This window comes from Anarrhichthys ocellatus, unplaced genomic scaffold, assembly GCF_004355925.1.
Source record: "Anarrhichthys ocellatus isolate YVR2014 unplaced genomic scaffold, GSC_Weel_1.0 scaffold35, whole genome shotgun sequence".
In the NCBI taxonomy this organism is placed as follows: Eukaryota; Metazoa; Chordata; class Actinopteri; order Perciformes; family Anarhichadidae; genus Anarrhichthys; species Anarrhichthys ocellatus.
The window spans coordinates 1,480,652-1,505,506 of NW_022280065.1; the positions used below are offsets into that span (position 1 = coordinate 1,480,652).

The window sequence follows — 24,855 nt, forward strand, 5'->3', positions numbered from 1 at the left end:
GTGTGTGTGTGTGTGTGTGTGTGTGTGTGTGTGTGTGTGTGTGTGTGTGTGTGTTAACATTAGCTGCTCACGCTTAGCATGCAACAATTCAAGTTTATAATATGCAGGGTGAATTGAGGTCATGCATTCAAGCCTTCATGCAGGAGATATTGCCGTGTTGTTGTTTATGGTTTTCGTCTACTTAGCCTGTGTTTGTGCATCGTGTGGTGATATTCCAACATTTGCATGCGGATCACAGAGTATCAAACATTCAGAGCTCTCTCAGTCTACTCTTTCAGGTATTTTTTTATACAAGGCTGGATCTGAAATGATTTCTACATTCTAAATGTATGTCTCTCTGAGCGGTCAGCCGGGTGACTAACACGTTAAATTGCCATTAAATTACCTTAAAGGGGTGCATGTCTGAAAACAGCTTTATTTAGACAGCTGTTTCCAATAAATAAGCCAAGAAGTCCGACACCGAGAACCCAAATTAAGGAGTGGCTGGTGAAAAGTTGAGCATTCTGTTTGTTTTGGAGCTTCTCTGCCTCCTACAAGTTAATATCATTTCACACAGCTTTAAGACTCTCCCATGATAGTGTGTGATGATAAAATGGCTTTACAGAACCCCTTTGGCAATACAACCCTACACATGGCTCAAAACTAAGAGCCTAACGTTTTCATGTAGGTGCAGCCATTTAAGATTTTGGGTCATTTTATTTGACCAAAAAACGATCAATGGTTCTCTTCATTTTGAATTACTGCTTTGTTTTAAGGTTGCGATATTGCTCGAGGAGGAGTACAAGCACGCCTTATTTTTATTCTCCAACATCTCATTCAGCAGCGAAAAATACTAATGTCAGAGCCAATCAGAGGCAGAGTAGAGGACGGGTCTCTGCAGAATATAGGCGGGGTAAAATAATAACGCTACGCTACACCCACTCACGTAGACAGACTTGCTAAAGGTCAGGCTCACCGGTGCAACCAATGAAAATGTTTGGTCGCATTCTGGGGCCATGCTACTCAAGTATAACTCGCATTTCCTGCCAATAACGAGGGTGATTTACTGCCTTCCTCCTGCTCTGACGTTCCTCTGAGTGTTTTTAAGAATGAACTGCCAAAAGAGCAGAGAAGAGTCGCAAAGTCTGCTGACTTTGTTGTTACAGATGTTTATTCTTGAGTTGTTGAGTGATTACATTTCAAAGCTAGTGGGTATAGTCTTTGAAAAGCAACTGAAGTTAAATGTGTTTTCCATGCCTGAAAAAACATATTTTTCTGCAGATATGGATAAATACAGACATTTGATCTCCAGTGAGGGGTTTAAAATCACGATATGCATTCTAACAAGTGCAGTAACACTGCTGCAAATGTTCCACCAGTGTGATTATCGTTTAATTTGGCCCAGTTTGCTGCCGCTTCATGCTTCCAAAGGTGAACAGTTTACTGAGGGTCAGACATTATCAGCACTGCTGTGACACGAGAGGTTGGATGTGAAGCTCAGGGTTTGTTACACAGCACCATCCATCATGTTAAAGGTCTACAGCCTGGCGTGGCTGCAAAGGCAGGACTCGCCTGCAAGGGTCAACGGTAAAAGCCTCCACTCTGCTGACTGAACAGGGGATAAGGCTTCATGTACAGTAACTGTGTGTGAGTGTGAGTGAGTGAGTGAGTGAGAGAAAAAGAGATGCCTGGATAAAAACTGACGCAGGCGGATCATTCCCTGGTCGGCTGTGGTCGACATAAATCACCAGCTCGCCTGATGGAAGGGGGCAACACCAGTGGGGATCAATTTTCAGAGAGCGGTATTCACTGCATCCTCTCTGGGGAACTCTAGAGGGTTCATGGGAAAAGGCCCTATGTCAAAGATGCAGTAACAGAGTTCTTTTGTTCTCTTATCTTTCACATATTTGTAGACAAAGGCCATTCGTGATGGGATTTTTAATCCTAAATAACAAATGTTAGATATTTCTAGTGCTGAAGCAATTAGTTCATTTGATCAATTACTAAATAACCTTGTGGTCATCGAGCAAAAAATGTTTTACATTTTCTGGCTCCATCCTCTAAAATCTAAGGATATGCTGCTTTTCTCAATTCATTTAGCAGATTAATTGCAAATTAAATGTTTTTGTGTCTTGCACAAAATCCATTTCAAGATGTCTCACCATGTGTTCTGGGAACTTGTTAGCAATGTCACTTCGCTGACATTTTACAGACTAAATGATAAAAAAATGAAAACAAGACCAACTGTCTACAGTGATGCTACAGTGGCTCTGAGGCTGTACTTTGGCGGATGTATTAATGTAATCTTTACTGTCTGTGTTTAGTGTGTTAGCATGCTAACATTAGCTAATTAGCACTAAATACGAAGGATGGCTGAGGCTGATGGGAATGTCATTAGTTTGCAGGTATTTGGTCATAAACCAAAGTACTGGACAGATAAAACATGTAACCTTATGTGCTAGAGCAGCGGTTCCCAAACTTTTTATTTTAGGCCACGCACCCCCTTCTACATCCCGACCGGGTTCACGCACCCCCAATCCCCCACACCTTAAAAAAAAGAAGCAACAGAGCCTATTTATAGCCGCATAGAAATCGGACCAATGAGAGAACAGTTTGCTCGCGCGTGGCGTTTGTTTACAATATTTAGTCCGCTGTTAAATGTTGCAGTGTGAACACAAACTGAACAAAGGGGCAACTGCAACATTGTATCATATTAATCCCTGAATCAGAACAAAGCAAACGAACTACGGGTGTGAAAACGCCCTGAAACACTGCAACAAAGTTTCAATAACTCTCAGTTACACAAGGCGTCACTTTGAAAGAGCAATAAGGATGGCGAGGACACACGCACAGGCTCAGAGGCAGATTGCATCACATTTAATTTACAATTAACCATACATAGAATGAGACTGCAGTTGTTTTGGCTGTTTTGTAACTTGCACTGGCATGCTTGGTGTTCAGGTGGCGACGTAAATAAGAGGGCTTCAGACAGCTGTTAGCCAGAACCTCATTGCACACCACGCACTGTGGCTTTGGGCAATCTGCATTGCCAATCCAAGTGAAGCCCAGACCCAGATCATTTATCATATTTCCTCTTTTTGTTCCCCAGTCTGATGCTCACTCTCGTTTCCTCTTTTTTCACCTTGACTCAGCGATGGGCCTATGTGCTCCCCATTTGTCTGTGCTATCCCTTCCTCCTTTTCGGTCTCCTCCGTCTCATCTTTCCCTGACTCCTGCTCGATTTCTTCTCCCGGTCTCTCCCCAACGCACCTCTCCGTTCCTCTCGCCTCCGATTCCTCTCTCTCTGTCCCTCTCCTCTTTTATGACTGATATAGCTTCAAATGTCCCACCTGACAGTTTCCCCGATTTCAGCCAGTTTAGCATATTTGCATGAATGTTGCTGAATGAATGAAGTTGGCTGTTAGCTGACATGGCTGCACAAGCTAGGCTAGCTAGTGTACGTAAAAGACAGTCTGGCGGCAGGAGCTGAAGTGCATTTATTTATTAAATTGTACGTTTTTAAATCTTACAAAGGGAATTTTTATAATTCATGTTTTTATTTTGTGAAAATTATATTTAATATTAATTATTACACCATTAGACCACCATTACATTTTTCCTCTCGCGCATCCCCTAGAGGCAGCTTGCGCACCTGTGCTAGAGGAACAGTCGGGTTATCACCATGGATATCTACCAAATTTCATGGCGATCCATCCAGTGGTTGTTAAGATACAAGTCCTCATTCAGACCAGGTATCGCTGTGGCACTAAAAATCGGGTTGGCGACCTGATCTGACTGAGTGAATGCAACTGATATAACTGACATTTTTACATGACATTCACAAAGAAACAGTTTTGACTGTGGGGTAGTCCTGTTTGGCTGATACCTGATCCCCCTAATAAGGTCAAAATGCTAAACATTCGCTGGTACCAGCGTCTCAAATGTGAGGATTTGCAGCTTCATTGTATATTCAATACATTTCTATTACAATTCTTGGTTGTAGTGCTAAATATGTCTAGCTAGGAATTAATTGGACCCAAACACAAGGTATGCTTCTGGCACGATTGAGCAGTTAATAAATTAGCTGATCGAATATTAATCTGCAACTAGTTTTTGTTAATTATCTAAAACCCAAACATTACCGACATCCAGCCTCTCAATTGGGCAAATTAATCTCTTTTCTGTGTCTAATGTTTTAAATTCAGACTGATGGTTTCACAAAACAAGCAATTTCAAATCTACACTTTGGCTTCAGCAAAGTGTGATTTACATTTTTCAACCATTTTCTTACATTTTATCAATGACATGAGAAAATGTTTTTGTAGGGTTACAGGCTAAAGCAACGGCAGCGCTGCTCGGCAAAGGCCTGATCAATACCGCCGCTTCTGTACTCGCGGATAGAAAGAGAACATTGATTGCGAACACGAGGATTATCAGGGGAAAAAACAAGGCGATAACGCGGAGCGGAAGACGGAACAAAGACAACTGCTGTTACCTCAGGCAGCTGGACACAAACATGTAAAGGTCAGCCAAAGCCACCCGGTGCCACTCTGGTCCGTGTTGGGATGCAGAAAAAAAGAAAAGAAAGAAATGGCTAAGAGCAGCAGACGGGCCGTTTTTTTCTTGAATGTCCTACACAAGCCTTTCTGGCCACAGGAAATGAAATGTCTCTGCTCCTCTCTCGTGTCTGTCTCGCTTTGAATCTTCCAACCGGCGATGAGCGAGGTAGAGATTCAATTACGCAATGATTGAATGTGATCCATTAATCACAAAGGGGGGGACATGTTGGGTTTCATTTGCACGCCTCGAGCTGTGGCTTCTGCTCAAGATGACCGCACTAATTGCTACCTTGAGTAATTTCAAATTCAGTTGCCGGATTGATGTAGGTGAAAGCAGGCCTTAATGTGCACGGAGGGGTGTTTTTAATGGATCTTGCGTGAAGAGAGGCGTGGTAAATTACATCCTGCAGGCGTTGTTGCATTGGAGGTGAGAAAATTAAGGATATTGTGTGTTTTTACAGCAGCTCTCTCTTGCCTCGTCTCACCCTCATTCATAGCCCTCTTCCCCGCTTTCTTACTCTCTCTCACATACACTTCTTGGGAAGCTTGCGCGACGGGAATATAAAGAAAAGTTTTTACCAGTAAACAAGCCGGGATAATGAGAGCATAAAGCAAAATGATGATGACGTTCCCGGTGCTCCTTCCTTTTCCCCTCTCCCCCTTCTTTCTACCTGGCCCATTACTCTCCTAACTCTCCGTCTTGTTTTCGTGTTTCCCTCCCATGCAGGTACTTTGTGTTGGATCCAGAGTTGGGACAGCTGCAGTACTTTGTCAGCGATCAGGGGAAGAGCCAGAAGCCCCGCGGGTCCCTGCCCCTGATCGGTGCCTCCGTAACCACGAGCGACGAGGCTCCCCACATGTTCGTTGTAAACTCTGTCAATGGAGAGCTGTACAAACTCAGAGGTATGACCTCATGCCGGCCTCAGGTTGCCCGTATATGGCAAAGTACAAACACTGAGGTGTGTGTGTGTGTGTGTGTGTGTGTGTGTGTGTGTGTGTGTGAGTGTGAGTGTGTGAGTGAGTGAGTGAGAGAGAGAGAGATGTTTGAATCACTTGGAGTGCCGTGTGTACATACTGAGGTGTTTATGAATTATCTTTATCTGCACAGTATTTGTGAATGCACTGAACATCTGGTTATGGAAAGCACTTATTAGAATTAAAGCTGCAGGGTTTTACTCTTAAAGGGCCAGCGTGTAGGATTTCGGGGGATCTATCAGGAGAAATTAAATATAATATTCACAACTATGTTTTCACAAGTGTATGATCACCTAAAACTAAGAATCATTGTGTTTCCGTTAGCTTAGAATGAATGGTTTGTACCAAAATAGGGTTAGGTCCTCTTCACAGAGTCCGCCATGTTGCACCGCCATGTTTCTACAGTAGCCCAGAACAGACAAACCAAACACTGTCTCTTGTTTAGTACCCTGGTATCGAATTAGGTATCAAGAGTTGGGAAATTGACTGGTATTGGTATCCACTACTACTTCTCTTATCACGACACCCCTAACAATAATACCATAATCCAGACTAGGCAAGGACGACACAGGCGTTGTCATTAGTTTAACTTTACCAGATTGCAGTGTAGGGTGGTGCGTCCCCTTCTCTGGCCTACATTACCCACCACCCATAGGCTCTCGAAGCACGTAGGCGTTCTTCAGCTCATTGTTTTGGTTTTACAGCCCGCCACTCCACTGGCTTTTGAATCACTCTCCCCGCTCTCATCAAACTTGTTTTCTGTCTCAGCAAGCAGCTGTTTTCACTGAAATAGCTCTGATGAATCCACTGAACACTACCTTACCACTACATTAAATGGCAGACGAAAAAAGTTAGTGACTAGCTGGTGAACATATTAGCGGCTAAAGAGCGGGATATTTCCCACAGGAGCTGGTAGACACCAAATAAAGCTAAAAGTGAATGACTATGGGACATTTACCAGGTTGCCAAAAACACAACTACAAAGTTAAACTACAAGTGATAACGTTCGATGTATCAACTTTATAAGATGATGATGATATGTCAATGTTGTGTTTACTGCTTGTTTCGCTGCCCGTGAGTGGACAAAAGAATGGGTAAATTCAGGTTTAAAGCTGAAGAGAAGTAGCACTGAATTTAACTGCACTAAATACGATCATTAAGAAATAATAATTGTGTTCTGATGTTGCCTTCAAAATCAAACTTTCTTTTGTGTACATGGTCATTTGGCATAACTTTCCAAATTTGATATCACATTTTCACATTGATGGGTAAAAACATAAAACTAAATCCCAACTTGTTTTTAGTTTTATCACTGCAAGAGTCGATCACTCAGTAGTGCTTTTGTCAGTGGGACAGTTCATGCTGTAAACATACGGTTCATACAAACAAAAATATACTTTCGAGAGGCAAAACATAAATAATGAACATGGGGACTATATACAGAGAGCAGTTAGTGGCAAATCTATGATGTATATATAATGATTAAAAAGGCAGCCCTAACTTAAGTGTAATATTTTTTTGTGAAGTGCTTACTTTGTAAGTATTCAGTGTGAACGTTTATGCTAATTGCTTTATTTTTCAACACTTTTTTTGTTGTAGAAAAAAATGCTGTATATCGAGTAGAAAGGAGACTTGTTCGGCCGAAGCACAAGATCTACTCCAAAGTGAAATATGTCTTTAAGACCCGGTGCCAGACAAAGAGCCGGTAGCGGGTCACTGTGTTGAAGGTCTTTGCCTTCACTGACCTGTATCCACTGAAGCGAGAGAAACTCTCTTTTGCTCCACTTGAGCCGCTGGAATGTCCCCCGACACTCTCGAGGGGGAGGATATCAGAATAACTCGGCCTATATTCTCCGATTAACTCGGTGGTCCATGTGTATTGAGCTAAGAGGAAACGATGATCCAACAGAGAAGAAGAAGTTGGGCTGAGTAGCTCACAGGCAGAGGTACTTCCATCCCCATCGCTTCAGTAAGATTTGAGAATGATAAAGAAAGTCATGGAGCGAGAAAAGCTTTTGATGCAGCTCAGCTGAACAAACTCGAGGCCTGTTTAGAGGTTTGACCGGCGCCAAGACCCCGAACAGCAGATATCAGATTTTTAAACATTCGTCCTTGGTATCGAATATCAGCACTTGTACTCAAAAACATCAAATTGCTCAACCTGCAGGGTACAAAGAGGCTCAGATGTACGTTCTCAATGGTTGGTGATTAAGATTAGCCGGTACACTTCGGGTCTGGTATTGGTTACCATGAGAATCCCCGAAAGCCCACCTTGGGGGTGGAAAGAAAATGGAACTTCAAGGTTCAGTCTGGAGTCATTTTACAGTATTTGTAAGCTGCGTATCATCTCACTGATGGTCTGTGTCTAAAGCTTTAAATGCCACCTTTATTCTCCTGTTCATGCCTTGTTTCTTAAGAGGGTTTGAGCACATTTCTTTGTCCCCAACTGGTGTAGGAAGAGGCTGGATACACAGATACTCTGTAGCTACCTTAAAGTGACGGCGTTTCAGATTTATTTATTTGCATTTAAGTGGCTTTTTTTGTATACTAACATTATTATGGAAAGGATAATTTGAATGTATTTTTGCCAGATGATATACATTTATGCAAATGAAGGAAATAACATTGATATATAGGCCTATCTGTTCTTTGTCATTAAATTAAGTCATTCTGGTGCCCTCTGTGCAACAATTGTTCCTAACTCTTAGTAATGTTTCATCATAAATGCAAGAATGTCTCGTCTGATCCAATGAGGGATTCACATGTGACAACTAACACAGCTGTTAAGTAGCCTGAGGGGTTTTCTGGCTCTAAACCGAAGTGCAAAAATAATATAAAGGAAGTATTTCATTGTCGGATGTGGGGAGATTGTTGGGGCCTTGTGTTTTGCTGCTGAGTAAAGGTGAAGCGCAGTGGGAATTTAATCATGTCTGACTGCACAGATGGAATATCAAGCCATTTATCATACGGTGTCTCAATGAGACAGCGGGCCAATGAATGAAAGGGTCAGTTTGTGTTCAGTGTTCCATCTGGCTGATTAAGATGCCTGAAACAATCTCCGCTCTGCATCATAATGATAAGAACAAAAAAATCTGTTCTTATGATTGAGTATTATAAACTCCATAAGAGCATTCCTCATCACAAGTTTGCCAAAAATATTTCTGGCATTTGCAACAGCAAACGGTTTGTTTGTTTGGTTTAACAGGATTTTACATTTAACCCATTGTAAGCCTTAGGGGGAGCAACTTAGGGTTCAGTGTCCCGCTCGAGGACACTTGGACAGGAGGAGCTGGGAAATGTACCGCCAACTGGCTGATTAAAAGTTGACCCGCCAGTATCTCCCAAAAAGTTACCTTTACTCTGAATTATGAGCCGCTGGATACTTTTACCAGAGTAGATTTGTACCCTAGTACGATGGAAACACTCTTTACATGACCTTTCATATCACATCTATTATAGTATTATTGGGTGCCACCATTCAATAACAAAGATTCATCAAATTCACATCTTTCTTGCATTTTTCTTTTTATCAAGTCAATAGCAACAGTTCAAAAACATTCCAGGCTCTGCCTTCCTCCATGGTGGTTATGTGCTTTTCCTTCTTATGGAGTCAAATATCAGTAAAGTATAAGCACACTTATTCTGCTTACTGTTAACATTCATTACCCTTTTACTTTACTGCATCAAAGATTAAAATGAACTGCTCAGCACAACCGATGTGAGGTCCGGCAGTCTCTATCACTATTGAATAAAAGCTGTTTAGAGCAAATTAAGCCTAAGGTTAAAGCTGAAATTACAGCAAATCTTCTCCAAGCATATAATCTAGTGTCACTGATTTAGTATAAATGATTACAGGGATGTCGTTTTGATGAGTAAAAGCCGGTTGCTGTAATTGGTTGCCACCCTGTTAACCTCTAGTCCCCGTCAGCTTGTCCATTTTCTTGAAAAATACCTTTTAAATTGCCCCCTCGTAATATCTCCCAGCACTTGAATCAACTCTAACTGCTGGTCCGAGCATTAATCCTCATTATTAGTCTTCATTATCATAACCAATGACATCTTTTGCAACACTATAATTAGAAATGGGTATAATTAGATGATGATGGTGCTGCTACGATCGACTGGAAAGGAGTTTTTCTCTCCGTAGTGTTCGCATATCGCTCAGCCGTCTCTGGGATGGATACCGACATTTAAATAGGACGGGCAGACCGGTACGAGTGTCATTGTTGGTCCCAAACCTCATGCATTCATCACATGACTACAGCTGTCACCTCTAAGCCTCAAAACCAGTGTTGAAATTCTCATCAGTAAAACAGTATTCTCCCTGAGTGGAAACAGCACGTCCTGCGATAAGCTAAGCAGTATACCGTCACCATGCAAACAGGTGCATATTAGCATAGCCGCACTGCTCTGCTCAATACAGACGGCTAATTATCTTTAATCACAGCTAGGCTTGTGCGCATCACGGAGAAAAATATCTGATTTAGTCGCTTGCTCACTCTCCGGGGTAAGTGAGCCCCTTTAGAGTGAGTGATTTCTGTGGCTGGTGGCAGCAAGGAACGAGTGGGGAAGGTTGTTACTCGGCACAGGTGTTTCTGTGGGAATACTCTGTTCTCCCTGGAGAGGCGAGCAGCCCACTCCCAGTGGGGGGGTGTAACAAAAGATTTGAAAGGAGCTGTATTTAACATTCTGAACATTTATATAGCAGCAAACAACTTGCTCTGCAAGGATATGAGTAATGTCTACTTGAGCAGAGGACAAAGTCGCTCCCCCACTGTGTGTGTTGTTATCAGAGCGTCTCCTTACTTCCTTGACATGTTTTTAGTGCATATTGGTCCATGTGAATGTCTCCCACTGGTTGGCTCACAGCCGCTGCTCTGCACTGCTCTCATACAAACCCTCTAGTTCCCCCCTCAGGTAAACACTGTTAGCTCTGTCAGCACTTTTGCCCTAGTTAGCGCTGTTAGCACCGTCAGCTGCTGTACGAGCCGCCGGCCTGCCGTCGACATGTTGAGAGCCGTTGGGAGGCAATCGAAATGCTCCCAGTTTCGAATCTTGCACCTGTTAAAGTTTAATCTCACTAGCTATGTAATTCCTTTCAATGAAACAATGCATCCTCTCAGAATTATTTTATGGCTAATTACTAATTACTTTTTTTATTTATACAATTTATATTATCATTTTTTATGGTAAATAACACAATTACTTTATTTTTGCTATTGTGTAACGTATTATACTAATCACAATTCTATGTTATACCACACTGACCTTTTGTCTTACTCTTGTATGTCATGCTATACGATGACATTTCTTCTAACACACTACAAAAAACTAACAAAAAACATAAATGTCTATCGTTACACTGCCATTTTATACATTTTCTTTGATTGATTGACTAGAGTTGTAGTGTTTTTTAGGGGGGACTGTCCGTAAATAACAACACCCCAAAATGCAGAGGTGGCGTGGCGGGCCTTCAGCCCTGAGTAGTGTCTACAGGATTCCTCTCCGGCTGCATACAGCTACAACAGGCTGGATAGTAAGAAGACACTGTTTAAAGAGATTTTAATAATAATAATTGGACCAAACTGTAAAAATGAAGAGGGCAAAAATAGGATTCTGAAAGTGGAAATTGCCCCCTTGTTTGGATCTGAATGAAGCCTGATGTTTTTGGCAGACCTAATACATTTTTTTTAAGACGTAAGTGGTGTATTCCTGTTTCCCACCCTCAGTCTTTTTCATTCATGTGAGGATCCATAAAGGCTAAGGGTGTCCCATTCCTGTTTTTCTCCTAAGTGCTGCCGCACGGATCGACTGCGGTCCAGTTTCACTAGTACCCACCGTACCACTGATCACAAAGTGTTAGAAAATCAAGGGCACCCTTAAACACGACTGTGCTCAGGTGTACCGATTACCTGCCACACACCTTCCCTTTTGTAACTGGACAGAGTTTTTAAAAAACATTTGATGACATTGAAGACGTTTGTACCTAATATTCTTTTGTTACTCTTTTCTTCTGTTGGTCTTCTAGCTGGGGTTGACCTACAACGTGAACTCAATGTTATCAGACCCATCAAAGACATTGTTCTCTAATAATTAGTCAGTGAAATGGGATCAGAGGGATATTATTTTCCTGTTTGACCCAGAGCGGGTCAACACAAGCAGACAATCGGCTTCTCCTTCAACTGGAAGGGCTGCGGGTCGCTGTGTTAGTCAGCAAGTCTTGGTCTCAACTGGCTATTCGTGTTTTAGATAACGGGGTGTATTGTCTCTGTGCCAAAGGGGAAAAACCACAAGTACTCAGAGTGTCAAGCTGCTTCCTGTGCTGCTCGCAAATGAGGCTCTGCCGTCTCTTGAATACCGAATGTTCAATTTAGCACAGAGGAGAAAATGAAGAGGTTGAGATGTGATACACAGCAGAAGGTAACAGGATCACAGGGCCGGGTAGGCAGTGGGCTGGTTGATTAATCATTTGGCTACAATTGAGATCACTGACATCCAACACAGCTCAAGACAGGCTCTAGTTACATTTAAAAAAACACTTGTCCATTCCACCTTAAAACCTGCTCTGTAATGATTATGCTGGTTCCCCCATCTCTGCAATTTAAGTGCATTTAAAGGAATGAGTTGGATGAGAGTAAACGCACGTCTGTACGGTATAGATAGCCGCAGCCAGTTAGCTTAGCTTAGCACAAAGGCTGGAAACGAGAGGAAACAGCTAGCTTGGCGTGATTACACTTAAAAAAACATTGCTTTCCCCCAGCTTCCACTGTTTATGTTAAGTTAAACTAAGCGTCTGCTGGCTGTAGCTTCATACTGACAGATAGGAGAGTGGTATCAATCCAAACCCAATAAGCATATTTAACAACACTATTCCAGCAATGGTTTTAATGTGCGTCTGTTGTTCTTAGATCTGCATTTTGGGGCAAATGAAGCCTTAAGCTTGGATTATACTCGCTTAAAAATCTTGAATTACACGAAAATGCAATATTATTGCTTAAAAGGGCTGTTGGCTCGAGATGAAACAAACCACACTTGAAACATGATACAACCACCACCTGCTCTTAATGCTGTACGTGTGTGTTTGTGTGTCTGTTTCCTATCACGCAGTGTTTCCGCTCAGTGAACCATGTTTGGGGTCAAAACACTTTTCGCTGTGTTGGTTCAGACCAGTTAAATCTGATCATATGATGTTGGAGCTAAGAAATATTTACAAGAGGCAGCAACAGAATACGAAAAAGCTTACCCACCAGTACTCGATCATTTCTCCAGACCAAGGGCTTGACCAGGAGTTAAGAAATACTGAGCTCATGAGTATCGAGCTGAAACTAAATTTTTAATTTGCACCTACTTTTAAAATCAATTAATTGGTTAATTGTCAAGCTTAAATGCCTATTATTCTACACCTCCAGCTTCTTAAATGTCAAGATCTGCTACTTCATCTTTTGGCATCAGACTTCTACATTTCTTGCTAACGTTTAACAATTTTTCTGACCATCCACAGCCTTAAAAATGAATTGATAAATAAGAAAACAACTGTTAGAAGAATCAACAGTGAAAATTTTAATTAGTTGCAGCCCTATACAAGTCTCCACTCACCAGATCCCATTAGGAAAGTTTGGATTTTTTACTGTTTAAATTAATGTTCTGTTGATTTCATTACCCAACATTAAAGTCTGAATTATCTTTCCAAGCCTTCTGTTCGCTACTAAGAATAGACTTCTGATGCCAGAACAGTGAATTTATAATTAATTAATTCATTAATTTTGCTGCCTAAAAATGGTCAAATTCTGAGTCTAAAATGATTAGAATCTGCCAGTTAAACTGTTCATTCATCAAGTGGATAGCTCCTGGCAGGTTCCTAAAACTCCCACATTCTTTATAAACTTATCGAGGACATGACCTCCGTTTTTTAACATTTTTAAATAATCTCCTGATAACTTGTTCTGCCAGTTGATGTTTAAAACCTTGGGCATTAATTTAAAAGTTCACCCGTGGAAGTGGGAGTCACCATACGATAAATAAACTGAAGGGATGTGGAGACACTTTAAGGCACATGGCTTTCTTATAACTGCATATTGACCTGACTGTGAACTCATTAAGGGTTGATGGGTAAATTCTCAATGTCTTGCGTGTGTAAAGGAAGTTAAGACTTGTAACGTTATTTATGTGTTTTTGCTCCGTGTGTCTCTGTAGCCTCCGACGCCAAGGAGCAGCAGTTTTGGATCAGTCAGCTCCAAGCGTGTGCCAGACGTCACTCTGACACCAGTGCCAAGGTAAAAAAACACACGCACACAGACACTTGCGGGAACAGAGTTGTAAACACGACTCTGGTCCAAGCTCTTGGCATGTGTTGTGTGGGAAGTGAGTGGAAAGCCTCGGCATTTCTCTTGAGATTCCTGTTTGTGTGTCTGTTTCTAAATGTGACACGTTTTTCATTGCAGCCCGCCCTCCCTTTCCTTCTGTTCTGCTTTTAGTCCACTGGCTTTTTCAGTGAGTCTAAAGGTGAAGGATTTTTTTCCCCCATGCCATTTTTCAATTTAAATGGCATCATCTCCCATGAGTCTCATTTAACATTTCTCCTGTCATTCTCATCATCTTGGCCTGTTTAAAATTACTCGTTTTCTCTATAAAGTCTTGCAGCGAGTATGTTAAGCGTGAAAATAAATCATGCTTAATTTAGTGAAAATACTCAACAAGCGAAAGATTAAAAAAAAGAAAAGATGCGGCAAAAGTGAGGAGAGATGTGTTTAAAATTTAAAAAATGAGGGACAGAATGTGAAAGATGTTAAAATCCAGGAGTGACACTATTGCAGAGCTCAGCTTCCACGTGTCATGTGTAACTTCTCTTGCTTGTCCAATTCCAGAATATTTTTAGCACTTCAATTGACAGAAGACTTAGCGATTTAGGGGAAATATCGCGCTCCTGCTGCTGTATTTGAGGATGAGGCTGTCTCCAAGTGTCCCTGGTTTCACTGTTCCTCTTCGTGTCTATGTGGGCTCATTTCTGAAAGATTACTGTGTTGGGTGTAGTAGCAACTACCTTTTATCCACAACCAGTCTTTTTTTAATATCCTGGATTAATATTTGGACATTTTTTGGGGGTTATAGCGTGAGCTTCGAGGGATTAGTCGGGGTGTGTGTGTGTGTGTGTGTGTGTGTGTGTGTGTGTGTGTGTGTGTGCTGTCTGTATCTCTGGTTGGGTGGATCACCATTGGCCGGATCCAGTAGAGAATGAGGAAATAATCCAAACTTTATAATTTCTTTGGCAAACATTTGCTATTAAAGTTGATTTTCCTCATGGAAGGTGAAGGTGTGTTTTTTTCATTTACACACACCATATAATCAAGATGACATTCTGCAAAGATGAGGGAAGTGTATATGTCAAGCCATGATATTTACTAATGCACCTCTTTAAAGCTGATGATTCTGGCTGAAAGCATATAGTGTCAATGACTGCCTACTGTGCTAAATAGTGATTATATTGGTTTACTTGTCAGATGAAGCTCCCATTGTACAGAAAAGCTGTCCTGGACTGCCATAAAAAGGCATTTTCCTGTTGAGTTCATTGTTTACAGCCTTATATGATACAGAAACATTTTAATGGTCACCGTCAAAAGAAGAAAAATACGTATTAAATGGTTATCTTGCATACATCTGTGAGGTGATGATAAAAACCAGACAAACAGTAAAAAGGGGGAAAGCTTCTGACTCTTCAATAAGGTTGTGTCCTGTACTGTCTTGGTGCTTTTGTTATGTTTCTTGATTAATTTATTCACCATTAATCTGTGTGTGTGTGTGTGTGTGTGTGTGTGTGTGTTTGGGTTCAGGTGAGGAAACTAAAGGGCTCCGATGAACACTTGAGTGTGGAAAGAGTAGGAGGAGGCCACGAGGGGCTGGTGAGTCAAACACACGCATCCCTGAGCACCTGAGATGCACTTTACTTCCTGTTTCACAAACACAGTTTCACCATCAAACATTTGAAAGGCCGTGAAAAAAAATCAATTTGTCCTGTAGTGTACATTCTCCTTGTGAAAAAACGCCCTTTCATGTGTCTTTTCAAACAATCAAATACGGCAGCCTCCTTATGCTGCCTCATCGCCGGCTCGCTCATTCGACACGTAGCTCTTCACCACTTGAGACTGCTGCACAGCTGGAGTGAAGGAAAAGTTCAATTACTCTGCTCAGCCGTGATGAGGAGAGCAGTCAAAAAACAAGAGAACAAGATTGGATAAGTAAGAAAAAAAGTGGAAGGAGACGGTCTGTCTCCCTTTTCCCTTCCGTCCTGCAGAGCTGAACGGGTGTTTTGTTCCTGTTCGTTGACTGAGGGGCATTGCCACGACAGCAGCTGTTATTACTGTTCCCACTGCTTTGGTCTAATCCTTCCCCGAGCTGCGCTGTCTGCCTCTCAGATCGTTGTCGCAGCTACTCTGGCAATGCGGCAGCGGCGGCTCGGCTACATCTCTGATAACAGAAGAGGTGCAGCAGGATTTATTTGTTACAAAAAAGGGCAGGGGATCAATGTTCTCGTCTTTATTAGAAACTGAATAAAAACAGTGCCGACATATGTTATACGGTTGACCATACAGATGCATTGAATCCGTTAGATTTTTCTTCGGGAGGTTTTTACGTAGAAGTTGATGAGGTAGAAGAACATATGAGGGAGAGTATGTTGGTATGTTAGTTTCAGCCTAGATAGGACGGTACAATATGGGGACAGACATGGGCGAGGTAGGAACACCTGAAAATGTGGTGCAATTGTAACCTCAAAAATTGCCATTGAGCTGAATCAACTTCTCTGACTCTGCAAAAGTTTTTTTAGTTTCACAGTCTCAACTCGAGGTCCATTTTAAAAGCTGTTTAAGAGCTTTTAATCCTATCCCATGATTTCCATCAGCAGATGGAGTCACCGGATACATTTACAAATCCTCTAAGTTATGGCTCAGCCGTGATCTTTCTCCGTTTGTCCTCCCAACTCACAAATAAGTAAGTAGCCAAGTTTCCATACAAAAGAAAACACAAATGAATGCGTGTTTCCATCCACTCTTGTTACGCGACGATTAGGAGTTGGTTCATTGACAGACGCCAGCTGGTGGCGCTCATTCTCAGGTGCTGTTAAGTCATTGCAGAAGAAGAGGCAAGGTGATGGCATAGTGAAAACGGCTCCAATCAAACCTAAAGCCTTCATTTGAGAACGGTTCTAGTCTTCTCATTGCTCCACACAGATTTGATGTTTTTATCTCTTTCGGTGAAAATGTCAGTGGACCTTTTAAGCCACATGCTTCATGTGCATCATGATTAATTCCCTAAGTCTTGTTTCCATTGCACTTTGCATTGTGCACTCATTAATACACCACATTTTCCACCTCCGCCTAGCATGAGAATTAAAGAGAGTCAGAATATGTATTTTGCTGCCTCTGTGCAGCTCACATTTCATACTGACATCACCACATTGACAGTGAAAGAAAGCTCCGTGGTCAATAAATCAATAACTTAAATGCATGTCTGGACACTCTTGTCTCTCTGGCTGGAGCTTTCTGTAGATTCTCATCAGTCCCCAAAGGAGAGTTTGACCGTATTCATTGCAGTTCCACCAATCTGTCAAATGATCCAGTTACAGTGGCTGTTGTTCTGGTAGCTGCTTTCAAAGTCTAACTTTAGTTGTCCTGGTTTCAGTTTCGGTTGTATCCAAAATGAGTGTAAAAGCATCATCGGGTATTAGATTTTGGACAGGGTGAGTACAGAGGAAACCGTGCATTCATGGGACAAACTTACGATATGAATCTTCTTTATTCATTTATCACTTTTTTGGTACATGGTTAAAGTATCGTTATACAGTTTGTGAGCAGCACAACATGGAAGAATGCACGTGATAAGTGGCTGTGGAAAACCAATAGAACATGAAAATGAAGCACTATAGATTACTTCAAATATAAACTTCGAACAACTTCAGGTATGAAACTAAATACAGATTCAATATAGACAGTTTTGTGAAAGGCATAGATTACATTAAAGACCCGGCTTGCCGCCAACAAAATAAAACCTAATATGTTTTTAGATGTTGAATTATAGTTTCTTCTAAGTTGAATGTCCCTGCATAATGGTTTAAGGATTTCAAAACCTTCTCTACATTGCCAGGTATGTAATTATATCATATGTATGTATGTATATATATATATATATGTATATGTGTAAGAGTAGTGACTTCCACATCAACTGATGTCACACATGCAGGTGTGCTGTAGAATGCTGCAGGTGTAATTGGTTGCGATTAGCAGCCTGATGAATAGACCAGTAACCATGTGAAACTACAGCACACACAACAGGTCAGACTGGACTTTGAGTGGGACTGGAAATCCTGTTTACTTTCTGCTTGAATTCTCTCTCTCTCTCTCTCTCTCTCTCTCTCTGGCTTGAAACTCCACTTCAATAGCATTATCTTTACATGTTGATATAAGGTTTGAAAATGGTTAAATTAGTTGGATTTATGTACCCTGCTAACCGAGGTTGTTGATTAGCTAATTGTGTGTAATTAGCGTGGTTCCCTGTAGTGCAGAAAATGACAGGTCAGCAGCTGACCGTTGCACCAGCTACCCACGCTGCCTCTCTCAGGGCCAAGTCCGCCCACGGTCGAGTGACAGCAGAGAGCACCTGTGAAGCAGAAACGTAGTACTTGTTTTTTACCCCTGAGCTTGGCCTGTCAGCCAGAGTACATTTCCTGTTTATGTATAAGATTAGAAGACTGGAATCATTGTACGTAAATTTACAAAAGGCCTCCAATTTATATCATGACTACATTTTCATATTTGAATTGGAAGGGTAGACTTTGGTGTCTACATTTCACTGCATACTCTCTGACGTGTTTAACTGTCCTCTGCTGTGTCGGGACGCCAACACAAATCTGAAAGTCACAAGGTCTCACCGCAGAAATCTCCTTACCAAGTCAGTTCTGCCTGCAACTTGAGTCTCTTAAGTCTTATGTTCTTGAAAAGTGACGTGATCTTTGAATGTTTATAATCATTTTCTTTGATTTATTCTTTGATATACTGGATATTGCACATCTTCCTGCCTCTAAACATCTTTAGTTAAATCAATATGAGAGACAACTGTGGAAATTTATTCATTTTAAAGATCTCACAAGCCATAAATATTGTGACTGTCTGCCCTATGTGAAGCATTACAACCCATTTTCTTGCTCTGACGTCTTCTTGTTGTTCCAGTTTATTGAAACGCTCGAGGCTTTGTGCCAGTTTTGGAGGACGAAACCTCAGCGTGTCTTATCTGTTCGCACTCCTGAAATGCTGTTTCCTTTTCTGCTTACTCACGCCTCGTGGCTTAGCCTTGCACAATGCAACAGTGTTCCCTCCTGTAAGCTGATTATGCTCCGTTTAAATGATTAGCCAAGGACCTGCCTACTATAACTCCCTATTTAGTGTTTTGGATGCATCTAATCACACGGAAATGCTCTTGTTTTTATCTAAATGTGGTGTTTCTACACTAACAGCTACCCAAAGGAGCAGAGTAAACGCCTAATCATGTATGTGACATTATCTCACGGCATGTTAGACATAGATTTGATTTCCTGGGTTACCGCACAGTGAGCAGCAGAACTCCCAAAGAAATCGAAGGCCGGTGGCTTCCCTCACAGTGAGCAGTGTCCCGGGGCGTAAGCTGTTTATTTGATCTATTTTATTTTCACTCTCGCTGTTCTGAGGGTTGAGTCTCTGGTGCCTCGTCTCTCTGCGCTGCTGTAAACTAACGGAGAGTAAAGACGGGAGAGAGAGATGCTGCTCTGACCTGTGAGCACAGAGGTCGGCGAACTGAAGAGACCAGAGTCACAGAGGGGAGGCGACGGAGGCATCGAAAGTGAAGAATGCGATGTGACTTTAGCTTTGGCTCAGAGAGCAAAAACTAAACAACAAAAGTGATGACTACCTTTTTTATACGTTTTTTCTTCTATACAACTTTAATTCACAAACCTAATGGTGGCAACTACTGTGTGTTTGCATTTATGGGGAAGCAATGTATTTGATTGATAGGTTGACGAGACGGCAAATAATTGGGTTCTCTGGAAAATTATTGATTCGTTTGTTGATTTCGTTTGTCTTTTAAACATTATGTGAACGCAGCGATTACCAAATAGGCTTTATGTCAGAGAAAAACATGCCTTTACCTCTCCCTGCACTCTTAAAACAAGTGGTTCTATATTGAACCTTTTATTATAACAATGATTATATAATGATATAAAAAAATCTTATTAATAATGATAATATTCATGCTAATAATAACAAGAAGAATATTTTTTACAAATAATCTGTGTGTGTGTGTGTGTATGTCTATCTATCTATCTATCTATCTATCTATCTCCAAAAGACAACAGAAAATTGACAAATGACAACAATGTCACGTTCACACACACAGATACAGGCAAGTAAATTAATATTTAAGACGGAATGAAATTGTAATTTTATTGTTTTATAGTAAAATGTTTGAGATATTGATGTGAGTGAAATCACAAATAGGCTACCACATGTACACGGCACAGGTACTTTTTTCACAGTCTTCGCTCAAAGTGGTAATTTTCCTCTGTTAACAATACACGGATGCAGATAAACAGAAAATGCCTCAAGGCAGTTTTGTCAACCCCTGAGTAATGTATAATAGCTAAAAGCCAGTTCATTATTTACACAACATGTACAGGCTATAAGTTCTATGCTTTTAAGCAGCGTTTGCAGGAAACTTCTCATTCGGATTAAAGTTAGTAAAACAAGGTACGGCTAATGTTAGCTAGCCTTAACGTTAGCTAAGCTACTGACTTAAAAGGAAGAAATATTTTATTAAAGCTGAGAAGTTTTTTATATATAAATATAAATAAATAAATAACCGGCACGTTCCTTTATATTATTTTGCTTATACTAAAGAAACAGAGAAAAGAAATGTTTATTTTTTCTGTAGAAAAAAAGTTTATTTGGGGAATAGAAACCCTGGCGTTGCTTATTGAAACTTTTTTTCGTTATTGAAAACAAAGAATTTTTAAGAGCATACTCTTCCTTTTACATTATCATGCTTCCTCCACATTTAAATCCCCACACTACTCTCTCTCTCCCTCCCTTTCTGTGCCGCCCCCCAGGGCTCCTCATCCTCTGGTCGGACCCGTAGCTTCTCCCTCCTCCCCCACCTAACCCCATCTTCATCCCCGGGTTCTCAGAGGCACCTGAGCCACGTGGCCTCACCCAGCAACATCGTCACCATCACCCACCACAAATCTCCGGCTGCAGCTCGGCGGGCCAGGAATCTGTACCCGGGACGGCTGCTGGAGGTCAAAGAGGTGGGTGTCAAAGGCATAACAATATTAATTTAACCCTGGGCCTCGAGACTTCAAATTCAACGGAGGGAGTTTTTTTGTGTTTGCCTTTTTAAAAGGGGTTTCACAGAAAGGTAGTAAACAAGTGGAGATGGGTTTGCCAAAGCAACATGACAGTTATTACAACTTTGGTCTTATTTTAATAGACTTGGTCGTCATTTCTATCAGTTGTTACATCCAAATTCATTGCTGAGGTCTGGGAACACTGTGACGCAGCAACAACACAGTTGTAAAAATCCCTAATTGCACAGAAACGGCACACAACTAAGGCAAGTATGGTAGATCGGAATGTGTGCGCGGGTCATGTGAGCAACGGGAGTAGCCTGGCTAGCTTTCCCCTAGCGAGCTAATCTTCCTGCGCAAGCTATTATTTAACTGATGTACTGTAGCCCACACTGGATATGAAGATGTTTTATGCATTTCTTTTGCCTTTCCACTACGCCATTTAGCCATTTCCTCTTCTTAATATAATTATATAGTCTTTTTGCTGACAGACCCACACATTAAAGAATTGGAGACATTTAATGATACCAGATGAAATACAGAAACTTTTCCAAAATGATTGTGTTGTCGTGAATATTCCCAAATGGCATATTTTTTTATTTTTATTTTTTTTTTAGAAGTTTGTCATTTTGACATTTGAATTTTTTTTTTAATTTACATCCAAATCCCAGTGATAAAGGGCTTTATTTGTCAACTTAATACAAACAAACACAGCAGGTTGATTAACAAGCTTTACCAACTTTTTCCTTCGCTGTAAACTGTACAAAATATTCAAGGACAACTTCGTTGCTTCTCTGACTAACTTCTTACGCTAGAAGTAGACGAGCTAGCCAAACTACTGAAAACTAGCGTTCCAATGTCTTTGCTTGGCATCCATTGTAACCTTGCTAGTGGTCCCTCTAGTCTTCCATGTTTGGATATACTTCTACTGTTAAACTTTTCTAAACCAGTTTGTCCGACCATGGGGTTTGTTTGAAGTCTGTATAATATGCCTGTTGGATGTTGCTGCATTCCCAGATCTTACCAATTAACTTGATTTTGCTATGACCAATAAGAAGTTATGATAAACTGGATTCAAACCTTAAATATTAATCAAACAAAGTCTTGCGTTTTAACAGAAAACACTTCAAGAACGTTTTGTCTGATCATTTAGTATTCCGTGTGGCCTTCAGAGTCTCTGCACTGGTCTCAGGTGGGACACTGGTGCAGTGGGTTCAGCAGATATTTCTGGCCTCCTTGCAAGCTTGACAGCGACTGCAGTGTACTCGGTCTTCACTGTAAATTCAGCTTTGTTGGCATTTTTATGGTATATATCAATACTGATTAACATGGCCGGTGACAGAGGGAAGAGCTCGTGGAGCTTATATTGTTTAATTGGGGTCAGTGTGTGCGGCACCCGACATATGAGAAGTGTCCGTGTGTGCAAAGAAGATAAATTGTGCCAGCGAGCTCGTCCATATGGAACATTTGATATTCCTGTCCATGTCGTCCTGCTAATCGCTGAATGTATGCATTTTGATTTTACCACCGTTTCCATAAGAGCTTACATTTACAGACCTGCAAGCACATCCTGAGTTAATTAAAAACCCCTCCGCTTGAAATTTCCAATCAGTTTTTGATTTAGTTTGAAGTTTAATTCTCTCCGCCTCGGTCACCAGACCTGTCGGGTCTGGTGACCACTTCGTCCTCATCTGCCACATCTCCATACATCCAGCACAGTCATTCACTGCTCTCTGCTTATCTTTCAAGAGAGAATCGTTTTTGTTCCTGTCTCTTCTTAACAGCCTTTCTGCTGTTGATGTGTAGTGATTAATTGCCATAGATTGGACCTAAAGTTGGGTTTGCGAAGGCGAAAATGATACACATGATGAAAACATGGTTTTATGCCCGACTGGCCAACTATAGATGTAGAGCTGCAGCACGTTTTGCTCTCACGCTTTTGGTTATAGTTGAAATGTGCTTTTTGGATCATTGCCAGGCAGCCACGCATCCGGCTGCTGAATTATGGAGATAAGATGACTTAGTGGTAAGGAAGGAGGAAGAAACATGGACAAGGAGAGACGAGAGGCTTTCAACACTACTTCCCCGTGCAAACTGTTGGCACAGAGGAGAAAAACAGACGCTGACGGGGAAGAGGTCATGTCGGCCACCGTGGAAGATGTTGATGGATACGGATACTTACTGACTTGTTTTGTCCTGCAGCTGCTCCTGTATTGTTTGCCTCTATCTTTACTAGCTTGCAGTCTTGGCACATTAAGGCAACCTGTAGATCAGTGGAATAGTGTAAAACCATTGGCAGGAATGTGTATCGCGACATGAACATCCCTGTAGTGCTACTAAGGTTACCTTTAAATGACTTATTTTGTCTGACGAACAGTCCCAAGAACATTGAGAGCGTTCAAGTTACGATGATGAAATGGCCGAAAGCAGCAACTCCTCACTTCTGAAATGCTGGAACCAGTGAATATTTGCCATCTCGGCTGAAGAAACTATACATTTTCAGTCCGTCGACTAATTACCCGTATGAAGACGGCGAGAAAGCAGACAGAAAATGTGTATATATCTTCTTCTTTAACTATTTATTGTTCATCATTGTTACAGGGATAAATAAGAGGACAGTCTTTCACTTGTAGCTATCTGATCCTCGCTGCGCAAAAACAAAGATGGCTCTCATTTAGTTGCACTCTCAAACTGGGACAAGGCAGCTTTGTATGACGTCTCCCAAATAGGACGTTCTAATGCATCGCATGAACAAAAAAATACTCTGCTTTCCTAATAACCTGTCGTGTAATTGAAACCTCACAGTGGGATGTGAGCACTTTGCGTCTCCTCTCCTATGACTGGTACAGTGAGGGGGTAGACTGCCACGCTAAACTGTGCATTCAAAACTTAGCAATTACCTCAGCGGCTCGTCGGCTTCTTCTGCCTGTCACTCTGGTGACACCGCCGGAGTAGCATCAATATTTCATGCAAAGATCTTTATTTCATGGCCCCTTCTCGCTCATTGACGACCTGGCTGGCTTCAAGTTGTTAAAATCCCCACTCGGAGTCGCCACACTGTGCGTCTGCTTCCTCTCGCTAAGAATATCTCGCCTAAGTGATTCCCTCTGTGACAGAAAGAGAGCAAATCTCGTTCGGTGTGAGCGGAGAGTAATTTGTCACCTCTCAGGAGCAGAGTCTGTCTCAAGTGAACCGGGGGACAGTTTGAGTTAATACGGAGCAGATGGTGCGATCGTTATGCAAAACAAACACTCCTTTTGGTGCTTGTGTTTTATCTGCAGACGGAGAAAACAAGGCCCTCCATGACGCGTGATTCATTCTCTCTTTTGGTTCAGAAGAACTGGGTTGCCGCTTCGTGCGATCTGACTCGTACGTGCCGTCATTTAGCTTCTCTCTCCTCGTCCACTGTTCTTTCTCTTCCTCCCTCCCTCCTCATGTCACTTTGTTGTTCTACTCCCTTTATTCGTAACGGGCCCATAAACCTGCCTGGCGGGGATGGCACAGAGCCGGAGCTCGAGTCAACAGTCAAGGAGCGCGCTTGCACTGTGATTTACGCAACACTGTACACGGTAGAGACCAGAGAGCTGCCGCGTGCTGATTATCGGTGGATTTATGGTCAAACGTTGGGAACCTTGTGGTGTACATGATAATATTCATGAACACTACTCTGTTCCAACGCCCCCCCCAGCTACAGATGCATACAACTTTGGCTCTTTTTCAAACAGTCATGGAGGGGGAAGTGGTCTTTGCACCTCAGTGAATCTCCACATGATCTGTCTCCTCAGCTCTGCCCTGCTGATCCCCGACCCACCCGCACTCACTGAACCATCCTCACACCAGACAGGAGGCTCAAACACACAGTGTGAGCAGCAGCAGCAGCAGCACAGAGTTAGGGTTCTACTTGGGCCCGTCACGATAATAACGCCATCGACATATCTCACACTATATGGACACGACCTCAAAAGCGTTCACATTGCC

The 24,855-nt window shown here is 41.8% G+C and overlaps 1 protein-coding gene across 3 annotated transcripts in view; it reads left to right on the forward strand.

Moving 5' to 3' along the window:
- Positions 1-24,855, forward strand: part of osbpl10a (oxysterol binding protein-like 10a) — a 60,981-nt gene that overhangs the window by 4,845 nt on the left and 31,281 nt on the right. For 2 of the 3 annotated variants that reach the window (XM_031866452.1, XM_031866451.1), the window contains exons 2-5: positions 5,266-5,441; positions 13,707-13,786; positions 15,341-15,409; positions 20,641-20,838. In XM_031866452.1, coding sequence (XP_031722312.1) covers positions 5,266-5,441; positions 13,707-13,786; positions 15,341-15,409; positions 20,641-20,838 — 523 coding nt within the window. The remainder of the gene's footprint in view (positions 1-5,265; positions 5,442-13,706; positions 13,787-15,340; positions 15,410-20,640; positions 20,839-24,855) is intronic. The other variant, XM_031866453.1, reaches the window with a different exon arrangement.